The 11,661-nt window shown below is 42.1% G+C and overlaps 1 protein-coding gene across 4 annotated transcripts in view; it reads right to left on the minus strand.

The window, feature by feature from the left end:
* The window catches only part of KIN (Kin17 DNA and RNA binding protein), a 39,088-nt gene extending 27,557 nt beyond the window's left edge, over positions 1-11,531 (minus strand). For all 4 annotated transcript variants that reach the window (XR_004248032.2, XR_009211067.1, XM_032151847.2 and 1 more), the window contains exons 1-5: positions 11,361-11,531; positions 6,650-6,744; positions 3,843-3,886; positions 3,635-3,757; positions 2,141-2,322 (exon numbers count right to left, since the gene is read on the minus strand). Coding sequence is in view for 2 of the 4 variants with exons in the window: in XM_032151847.2 (XP_032007738.1) it covers positions 2,141-2,322; positions 3,635-3,757; positions 3,843-3,886; positions 6,650-6,744; positions 11,361-11,474 (558 nt within the window). In the remaining 2 variants the exon portion in view is untranslated. The remainder of the gene's footprint in view (positions 1-2,140; positions 2,323-3,634; positions 3,758-3,842; positions 3,887-6,649; positions 6,745-11,360) is intronic.
* Between the last annotated feature and the right edge of the window lie 130 nt (positions 11,532-11,661).

Consider the following 11,661-nt stretch of genomic DNA (forward strand, 5'->3'; position numbering starts at 1 on the left):
CATGCCACTGCACTCCCCAGCCTGGGTGACAGAGCGAGACTCTGCCTCAAAAAAAGAAATAAATTACATGCTTTGGCCGGGCATGGTGGCTCATGCCTATAATCCCAGCACTTTGGGAGGTCGAGCTCAGGCGGGAGGAATGCTTGAGGCCAGGAGTTTGAGACCAGCCTGGACAACACTGCAAAAACCCCCATGCCTACAAAAAAAAAAAAAAAAAAATTATCCAGGCATTGCGGTGCACGCCTATAGTCCCAGCTAATCCTATGAGGCAAGAGGTTCACTTGAGCACCAGAGATCAAGGGTGCAGTGAGCTGTAATCATGCCACTGCATTCCAGCCTGGTGACAGTGAGAGACAGTCTCTCAAAAAATAAAAAAAAATAGAACTTATATGCTTTGCAAATATTATTCAATTGAGAATTATTCTAAATACCAAAAAGCAGCTTTTCTATAACAAACTGCAGAAGTTTACCTATATTTTTATTTCTATTACAACTCAAACAGGAAGTAACAAAAATATAAGGCAATAAACTTTAGGAAAAGCAAAAGCTTTTTTTCTTAAGTCTGTTCAAGAACAGACTAAACTAATGAATAATCAATAGTGGTATACTGCAACAATGGTTACTTCTGGGAGATGGGGTATTAATTGGCAATGAGCATGAGGAAACCCTCTGGGATACTAGAAAAGTTCTATATCTTTATCTGGGTGGTGGTTCCACAGGTTATCTGTCACTCTTTCTACACATGTATATTTGTAAAAGTTCAGTGAACTGTACACATAAGATTAATGCACCTCATACACTTTAATCAATGTATGTTAGAGCTCAATAAACAGTTAAAAAAACACTCAGTTTCACATACACACCAGGCTATATTTGCCTGCTCACACACAAGTGTTAGAACGTAAGCCACAGGAGGCTGGGCGTGGTGGCTCACGCCTGTAATCTCAGCATTTTGGGAGGCCGAGGAGGGCGGATCACCTGAGGTCAGGAGTTTGAGATCAACCTGGCCAACATGGGGAAACCCCGTCTCTACTAAAAATGCAAAAAATTAGCCCGGCAAGGTGTCTTGTGTCTGTAGTCCCAGCTACTTGGGAGGCTGAGACACGAGAATCACTTGAACCCAGGAGGCGGGGGTTGCAGTGAGCTGAAATCGCGCCACTGCACTCCAGCCTAGGCAACAGAGTAAGACTCCGTCTCAAAAAAAAAAAAAAAAAAAAAAAAAGCCACAGGAAACAGTTTTTTGTATCTTTTGTTCACTGAGTATTCCCTGTGCCTACAAGAATCTTGGCACAGTGGAGGCATTTATAAATATATGTTGAAATAAATGCCTCAACCTAGTTATTCTAATACCTCAGCTCCTTCCCTCCCCATTCATCTGGCTCGCACCCCCTGATTCTTCAAGACTCCTGGGCACTGGTGTTGTATCCACCCTCAAATACTCTGTCCTCCCCAGGGCAGAGTAAACATTGCTTCGCTATGTTTCCACATGCTGCGTTTACCTCCAGTACTGAATTAATTATAATCAGTTGAAATTATGTGTATATGTCTTCCCATTAGGTAGCACCTCTATTTAGATAGAAGGAAATTGAGGTTTGGGAAGATAATGTAATTATACAAGATTATGAAGTTAGTAAGTCAGGAATTAAACCAAGGTTTGTCAACGCCAAAAACGTGCTTTTGACACCAGGCTGGTTCTCCTCTTAGTTCAGGAACAGTGCCCCCAGAAACTTGATTCAATGCTGAAAAAACACAAGCTGGCCGGGCGCGGTGGCTCACACCTGTAATCCTGTAACTTTGGGAGGCCGAGGGGGGCGGATCACGAGGTCAGGAGTTGGAGACTAGCCTGACCAACATGGTGAAACCCTGTCTCTACTAAGAATACAAAAATTAGCTGGGTGTGGTGGCAGGCACCTGTAGTTCCAGCTACTCAGGAGGCTGAGGCAGGAGAACCGCTTGAACCCGGAAGGCAGAGGTTGCAGTGAGCTGAGATTGTGCCACTGCACTCCAGCCTGGGCGACAGAGCGAGACTCCATCTCCAAAAAAACAACAACAACAACAACCAAAAAAAACAAGAAAACCAAGCCATTGTGCTTCTTTAGACCTTTGGACATTGCTTCTCAGGATGATGTTGCTTACCCACCTGTTCCTTCCCTTCCAGGCCTCTTCTCACTTGTTCTTCAATAAATTTGGCAGTTTTTTCTTCATCATCCAGGTCCTGCTTTTTCTTTTTCTCCAGTTCCAGTTGCCGGCGGATAGTTTCTGGGTCCCTGTCTATGTACTGAATATACCAGCCTTTTGGTGTCTCGTCCACTTTGCACAAGCCTTAAAAAAACAGCCGCCACCATAAATCAGCATACAGTCAAAGCAAAACATAAATATGAATGTGTTTCATCTCTGCATATTTATTCATTCAAACACACTCAAATCAGGCTGAGCGCAGTGGCTTACACCTGTAATCTCAGCACTTTAGGAGGCCGACACAGGTGGATCACTTGAGGTCAGGAGCTCAAGACCAGTATGGCCAACACGGTGAATCCTCATCTCTACTAAAAATATAAAAGTTAGCTGGGCACGGTGGCGCACACCTGTAATCCCAGCTACTCAGGAGGCTGAGGTAGGAGAATCACTTGAACCCGGGAGGCAGAGGTTGCAGTGAGCCAAGATCACACCACTGCACTCCAGCCTGGCAACAGAGCGAGACTCAGTCTCAAAAACAAAACAAAACAAAACACCAAATACACTAAAATACATTCAAATACACAAATTCATGCAACAAATGGGATTTTCCATATTTATATTTAATGAAATTTAGATACTGTATGTGGATTCAACCGTGGGTGAGAAATATTCAAAAAAAAAAAAAACAGATGGTTACATCTGTACTAAACATGTACAGACATTTTTCCTTCCCATTTTTCCCTAACAATAGAGTATAAAAACCATTTACATTGTATTAAATATTATAAGAAATCTCGAGATGATTTAAAGTATGTGGGAGGATGTATATAGGTTGTATGCAAGTACTACATCATTTTATTTTATATAAGGGACTTGAGTATCTGTGAATTCTGGGTATCAGCAAGGGGTCCTGGACCCAATCCCCCTTGGATACTGAGAGACAACTGTATTATCTTGCATAGTATTTATTCAATTCTATTTTTTATCCAATGGTTATATGATGTTCTATTAACTTAAGGCAGAAATTATGCTCCCAAAATGGAATCAACTAACACGATGAATAAGCAAAACATGACCCAATTTTTTTTTTTTTTTTTTTTGAGACAGAGTCTTGCTCTGTTGCCCAGGCTGGAGTGCAGTGGCGCAATCTCAGCTCACTGCAAGCTCCGCCTCCCAGGTTCACGCCATTCTCCTGCCTCGGCCTCTCCGAGTAGCTGGGACTACAGGCGCCCGCCACCACGCCGTGCTAATTTTTTGTATTTTTAGTAGAGACGGGGTTTCACTGTGGTCTCGATCTCCTGACCTCATGATCCGCCCGCCTCGGCCTCCCAAAGTGCTGGGATTACAAGCGTGAGCCACCGCGCCCGGCCTTTTTTTCTCTTTTCTTATCCCAAACATCTCATCCTATGAGATTAGAAATGGGAAAGAAAAAGCAACTTTAAAATCTCATTCTTACCTTCTCTGCCCAGCCACTTAGTAAAATCCGTCAGAGTTTCCCACTGAGTGGCATTCATGTGGATGTGCTCTCGGTGGCTGATGTATTCGTTGTAGACAATGTTGTTGTGGACCCTTTTAGTGCCTGAGAACAAAATACGACACTGATGATCCTCAGAAGATTATGCGATTTATAAAGTTATTATTTGCACAATATTTAAAATGTTTACCAAAGCGTCTCCTGAGAAGTTCTAGAAAGTCATTTCGGAATTCCCTAATAAAGAAAGAAAGGAAAGCATTAAGGTAATTTCTACAAACATATAGCATCATCTTTCTGAAATTTAAGCAGTAGTACAGTTTTTGTTTTTGTTTTTTTGAGACGGAGTCTCGTTCTCGTCACCCAAGCTGGAGTGCAATGGCGTGATCTCAGCTCACTGCAACCACCACTTCCCAGGTTCAAGTGATTCTCCTGCCTCAGCCTCCTAAAGTAGCCGAGATTACAGGGGTCCGCCACCACGCCTGGCTAATTTTTTTTTTGTATTTTTAGTAGCAATGGGGTTTCACCATGTTGGGCAGGCTGGTCTCAAACTCGTGACCTCAGGTGATCTCCACCTGCCTCGGCCTCCCAAGGTGCTGGGATTACAGGCGTGAGCCACTGCATCTAGCCAGTAGTATAGTTTTAATGTCCAAATGATATATGAAACATCTACATGAATATGGCTATGAACCTTTAAAAGCTGATCAAGGAAAGAACTCCAAAAGATTATAGCTTTTAAGGATTAAGTTAAAAGTCAGTCGGGAGTTGAAATTTTTGGTCTTGGTAAAGCAGTCATAGAAAGTTACCACATACCTTTGGAATGGGTCCTTCATGAAGTCTGTTAGTGCCACTGATGGTGGCATAATGACCCCAGTCTATCTATGATAACAAAACTGCCCTGATTCCACGTGAAATTGGCACTTAATATGTCCCTCTGAGCTAGGTACACTGTATTAAGTGCTAGATAAACATAGGTGAATAAAACATGAATCTTAACCTTCAAGGAGGTTACAATCTAGCAGAACCAATCATAACAAAAGTTAAACTGAAAAAGAAATGTAACAAAATATCATTGAAAGAGTCACAGGAGATGCCCAGAGGTGATTTCGTTGTGGGCGGTGAAGGATAAGTAGAACCCTAGAGGTGAACTGCAAGAGAAAGCTATTTCCAGCTGGCACAGAAACATGAAAGCCTCACATATCTGAGAAATGGCCTAATTTGACTAAAATTTATGGCTGATAAAAATGAGAGTAAGGGTAGAGTAGAATAAGGGAGACGATGTGGCTGGGAAACCAAAATAAGGTTTGGCTAATTTTTGAAGTACCCTGAATGTCATGCGAAAGAGGCTGAGTTTTGTGCAGTCAATAGAAAAGCATTAAATAATTTTGTTTGGCCTGGGTACGATGGCTCATACCTGTAATCCCAGGACTTTGGGAGGTTGAGACAGGAGGATCACTTGAGCCCAGGAGTTCGAAACCAGCCTGGGCAACAAAGTGAGACTCTGTCTCTACACACAGACAAAAAAAAAAAAAAAAATCAAAAAATTAGCCAGGTGTGGTGGTGTGCATCTATGTTCCCAGCTACATGGGAGGCTGAAGCAGGAGGATCACCTGAGCCCAGGAGGTCAAGGCTGTAGTAAGCCATGACCATGCCACAAAACAAGACCCTGTCTTAAAAAAAAAAAAAAAAAAAAAAAAGGCCAGGCGTGTTGGCTCACGCCTGTAATCTCAGCACTTTGGGAGGCTGAGGTGGGTGGATCACCTGAGGTCAGGAGTTCAACACCAGCATGGCCAACATGCCAAACCCTTTCTCTATTAAAAATATAAAAAATTAGCAGAGCGTGGTGGCGCATACCTGTAATCCCAGCTACTTGGGAGGCCGAGGCAGGAGAATCGCTTGAACCCAGGAGGCAGAGGTTGCAGCGAGCCAAGATCGTGCCACTGCACTCCAGCCCGGGCAACAAGAGTGAACCTCCGTCTCAATAATAATAATAACAATAATAATAATTTATAAACCAATTATTTAAAAAACTTGTTTTGATTTCTATGTGTTGATACATCTAACACACATAAACAGAAGTTCTTGGGGTCTTCAATATTTTTTAAAAGTATAAAGGGGTCCTAGGACTAAAATGTCTAGAAGTTTGGAAAGAAAGAGATGGTAAGAAGCAAAGAGATATTTATTAATGGTAATGATAACAACAGCTAATCTTAATTGAATATAGGCACTCTTCTAAGCACTCATAAAGTGTTAATTCATTGACCTTCATATAAACTCTATGAAGGATCAGCAACACTTAGAAGAGGTTGCTATTTTTAGTGCCAATTTTTTTTTTTTTAGACGGAGTCTTGCTCTGTCACCCAGGCTAGAGTGCAATGGTGTGATCTCAGCTCACTGCAACCTCTGCCTCCTGGGTTCAAGCAATTCTCCTGCCTCAGCCTCCTGAGTAGCTGGGATTACAGGTGCCCACCACCACGTCCGGCTAATTTTTGTATTTTTAGTAGAGACGGGGTTTCGTTATCTTGGCCACGCTGGTCTTGAACTCCTGACCTCGTGATCCACCCGCCTCGGCCTCCGAAAGTGCTGGGATTACAGGTGTAAGCCACCTCGCCTGGCTTCTTAGTGCCATTTTAGAGATGAGGAGAATAAACCACAGAAAAACTTAAGTAGGTCATCCAAAGGCATACAGTTTTTAAATGGAGAAGGATTTGAGTTTGGGAAGTCTGAATGCAGAACCTATGTTCTTTGTCACAACTGTGTTAGAATGAAAGACAGTTTTGTATATTTGAAGTGGAAGAAAGGAAAAACTAAGTTGTGAGAAATAATTTTGTAACAGTTTTATACTATGATTTTCAAAAGAAGATAAAAACAGCATAGAGAGAATACAGTTATGTTAACATATAAGAAATAATAGAACTTCCAATATTTAAAATATTAACCATCTATTAAATGTTCAACTGAATAAAGCTTATAAGATAAAGAGTTCTTTGAGTTACTTACTCTGAAAAATAATCCATAAACTGCTGAGGATTTTCTGAAGCCAGCAATAGTTGTCTCTGATGAGATTCGGACATACAATGACACTTAAAGCCATTCTACAAAAAATGTAAAAGTAATAAATTCTGATTTAGGTCATCAAAATGGGCTCTAAATAGAAGTATTTAGTTAAAACCCAAAAAATCTGCTCTTTGATGATAAATTAAAAAATAATCAAATCACTAGCTGTAACTACTCTATCAGGTTTTCAAAAAAATTTTTTATAGAGTTGAACTTTCAACTCTGCTAATCAAAGAATAAACCTTGAGATCAAAGAGACAGCAAAAGAGTGCTGTAGAAAACAGACATTAATAAGAAATACCAGGCACAGAAACAGAAGAGACAGTCCATTTTTCAGACTTAAGTTAACCAATTCTTATTGAGCACCTACTTTATACAAAGTGTCAGACAAGTGCTCAAAGGAGTAAAATGGGTCATTAGTGAATTTCCACCACAGAAACTACTTTCGCTCACTTTCCTCTACTTCAGCTCATTATCCAAAATACATTGCTGCATATTATATTAACCTTGTTAAACATATTACATCTGTACCTTCTTAAAATGACTGGAAAAAAACATACAAGTTTTCACTTAGTATACCTCTCCTTAATATTTGAACCTCATTCTTCACTAGTAATAGAAATGAAAGATGCGCCTTTCTTGTATTCCCTATCTCTATCTGAAGCACAATCACCCAAGCCAGGAAACCAGACAACATCCTAGATTCATTCTTCTCTTTCTACCTTCAATTTAATAGGAAGTCTATTCAGCTTCTTAGTAACCCACATCCAGTCCCTCTGATCAATCTCACTGACACCGTCCAGATTTCCAGTCGATTTTGCTTCAAATAGTTTCCTAATCTTTAGATCATGGACCTCTTACACAATTTTTGCCTCATCTGTGCCCTATAAGAATCATAGTTATTATTTAAATTTATTTTTAAAAGAAACTTGGTATCAGCCTCATAAATAAAAAAGCAGTATCACTTTCCATAAATTAAAAAATAAAATGAACAAACAATAAAGTTACTAAATCCTAGAAACCCAGGAGTAGATTGGGGGGATACCCTGGCTCTGACCTTCATTCTTTTCAGTCTTCCAGTATCAGGAGATTACAGAAAAGAATTAATCCTTTACTCCTTTCCCATAAAAATTCCATATCAGTATAACATTGAAGGATGGCCAGACACAGTGGCTCATGCCTGTAATCCCAGCACTTTGGGAGGCCAAGGCAGGAGGATTGTGTGAACCTCCGAGTTCAAGATCAACCTGAGCAACACAATGAGACCTCCATCTCCACAAAATATTTTTTTAAAATTGGCCAGGCATGGGTAGTATGTGCCTATAGTCCCAGCTACTTGAGAGGCTGAGGCAGGAGGATTGCTTAAGCCCAGGAGTCGGAGGATGCTGTGAGCTATGATCGAGCCACTGTACTTCAGTCTGGGAAAGAGTAAGACCCTGTCTCAAAAAGAAAACAACAAGTTTAAGGATAACCAAATAGCCCTAGTTGATGAGCAAAAGCTCATTTGTACAAAAGCATGGCAGCCAATCATAAATGTTAAAAAAAATTAGAAAAATAACCTCTTTGCAACTCCTAATAAAATAACTGACCCAGGCAAGGACGCTAAAACACACAGGTAAAAGGTTAATGGGAAACTAGATATACAGGCATGATTTCTAAGTATTACCCCAATACTCACTTGCTCTTACATGGGGGAAAATATTACTTTCTAATATTATCTACAAGCTGTCACCTTTACTCGATTTAAGTACTACCAAACATTATTGGCTTCCTTATATGATGCTATATGAGATATACAAGATCACCTATAAAGAATACTATAGGCTGGGCGTGGTGGCTTGAGCCTGTAATCCTAGCACTTTGGGAGGCTGAGGCAGGAGGATTGCTTGAGTTCAGGAGTTTGAGACCAGCCTGGGCAACATGGTGAGACCCTATCTCTCTACAATAGGAAGGTTAATTAGGCATGGTGGCAATCACCTGTGGTCCCAGCTACTTAGGAGGCTGAGGCAGGAGGAGGATTGCTTGAGCTGGGAAGGTCACGGTTGCAGTGAGCCATGATCACGCCACTATACACCAGCCTGGGCTACCAATTGAGACCTTGTCTCAAAAAAAAAAAAAAAAAAAAAATTCCTCCCTGCAAATGTTTAACCTGAAATTAATCTGTCAAGATCACCTACAAAGTATTCTTTCTCCCCAAAATGTTTAATCTAACCCACTCAAAGCTTTTAGATATAATTTCCAGTTGACAGAAACTACGAGTTAGAAGGCAAAAGACAACCAGAGGAAACAAGTCAACATATATGGGATGCTACAGGACAACAGCCTGGCCTCCTCTCTTCAACAAGTCAATGTCAAGAAAAAGAAGGCCGGGCGCGGTGGTTCATACCTGTAATCCCAGCACTTTGGGAGGCCGAGGCAGGTGAATCGCCTGAGGTCGGGAGTTTGAGACCAGCCTGGCCAACGTGGCAAAACCTCGCCTCTACCAAAAATACAAACATTAGCCGGGTGTGGTGCCAGGCGCCTGTAATCCCAGCCTGTAAAGTAGCTGGGACAGCTACTTGGGAGGCTGAGGCATGAGAATCACTTGAACCCGGGAGGCAGAGGTTGCAGTGAGCTGAGATCGCATCACTGCACTCCAGCCTGTGAGACAGGCGAGACTCTGTTTGGAAAAAAAAAAAAGAAAAAGGGGTGGAGGGAAAATGGGTTATACTCTAAATTCAGAATATAGAGAGAATTAAATTTAGAGAAAACTAAAAGTCCTAATAACTCAGCGCACAGGGGACTTTTTGGGCAGTTAAACTATTTTGTGAGATTATATAATGGTGAATACATATCATTATGCATTTGTCAAAACCCATAGGATGTACAACACCAAGAGTGAACCCTAATGTAAACTATGGATTCTGGATGATACTGATGTGTCAATGTAGTTTCATCCATGGTAACAAACATAACACCTTGTTGCAGGATGTTGATGATGAGGGAGACTGGAGGGGGGAGTGGGGGTCCCAATAACCAAACCTATAACAGTCTATTGCTTTTGACTGAATCTTGAGTTCAAGGAGCAGTTGGAGGACAACTAAGGAAGTGTGAATGTGTATTAGATGATAAAGAGGAACTTCTATTAATTTTGTTATGTTGATGACATATACTATGGTTACATAGAAAAGTATCCTGAAATTTTAGAGATGCCTATTTAAGTATTTAGAGGTGAAATATCCTGATATTGGTATCTGCTTTAAAATATTTTTTAAAAAGTAAATATGGCAAAATTACTTAAAGTGTTAAGTCTGGGTGTTACAGACTGCATGTTTGCATCCCCCCAAAGTTCATATATTGAACCCTAACCCCCAAGGGAATGGAATTAAGAGGTGGGCCTTTGGAGGTGACTGGATTTAGATGAGGTCACAAGGGTAGAGCCTGCATGATGAACAGGGTGGGACCATATCTCAAAAAAAAAAAAAAGAGGAAAAGAAGTTTCTACTAGAGCTTGCTCTATCTGCTTTGTGAGGATAGAGGCAGTTTCGCAAACCAAGAAGAGGACGCTCACTAGAATCTGACCATGCCAGCACCTTGATCTTGAACTTCCCAGCCTCCAGAACTGTGAGAAATAAATTTCTGTCATTTAAACCACCCCGTCTACTGCACTTTATATGGCAGTCCAAGCAGACTAAGACATTAGATAATGGATATACAGGTATTCATTAATAGAACTAAAGAGAATAACTGTATCAATATTAGTATGAGTCCCACCTAAAATATCTCTTCCTTCACTTGTAGAAACACTGGATTAGATTATTCCAATCGCCTCAGTGTTCTTCCACCCTTACCCGATCCAATCCAATCTCTGGAGAAAAATATGATCACATCACTAGCCTGCACAGCATTCCATCAACCACCTCTTTAATGGGGAAAAGTGTAAATTCCATAGTGCAGCATATAAGGCTTTTCAAGATCTGCCCAGACTCCTTGAGCCACTCTATATATACTTCACTCATTTAAAATTCAGCGACAATCCTACAAGTAGGTGAAATTATTATTCCCACTTTACAGATAAGTAAAGGGGAATGTAAGTAAATAACTTGCCGAAGCCCACACGGTTGGTAAGTGGCCCAGCTCGACTTTAAATTTTGACAGTCTGATATATCCATAAACCAGACAAATCCATAATCTTAATCACAATATTATTCTGTGCCCGGTACAGTGTAGGTGCTCAATAAATGCTTGCTAGATGAGTAGTGTGGAAGAGCTTAGCTCTCCTTTCTCACCTGATCCCAAAAGAGGAGTGAATCCTAACCACTCTGTTTCTCTTAAGAGTCAAGTCAGAGCTGATGACTGTTACTGGCATTGCCCGGGCGTCTAGTATTGCAGTATCCCCTCCCCTGTGAGGGCTGCAAAACCTTTTCTGATTTCATTTCTTTGGTGGTGGGGATCGGACTGGGGAGGAATGAGGGGTCGCAGAACACAGGCTGCCCGCTGGGCCCGGGGGCTGCGGGGAGGGACGGCTCTCGTGCGCTGAGTAGTTGACTTGCCCAGTGCAGACCTCAGAAGCCGCATGAGCCCCAGCCCCGCGCCCTCAGCCCCGCGTCCAGGACCTGATCCTGGATTGCCAGGGGCCCTCCTGGGAAGACGCGGCCACTCCGGGCCCACTCACCTCGTCCCGACACTGCTTCTGGCACATCTGGCAATACCAGCGTAACTTCTGCAGCCCCTTGGACTTGATCCTGTTGGCGATAGCCTTGGGAGTAAGAAAATCCGACTTTCCCATGGCCACCACGGCAGCGACCACTTCCCGGACCCCAGTACTCAGCCAGCCGGAAACGGAACCGGGCTGGCGGCGGTGGGCGGGACAAACCCCAGCTGAGAGGAGGAAGGAGGTGGGGCCTGGGAAGACTGGGTTGCAACGCTCGCGAGACTCCCCTCACCTTAGCGCGAGGAAACGAGACTGAAGAAGA

This window comes from Hylobates moloch, unplaced genomic scaffold (genome assembly GCF_009828535.3).
Source record: "Hylobates moloch isolate HMO894 unplaced genomic scaffold, HMol_V3 SCAFFOLD_2, whole genome shotgun sequence".
In the NCBI taxonomy this organism is placed as follows: Eukaryota; Metazoa; Chordata; class Mammalia; order Primates; family Hylobatidae; genus Hylobates; species Hylobates moloch.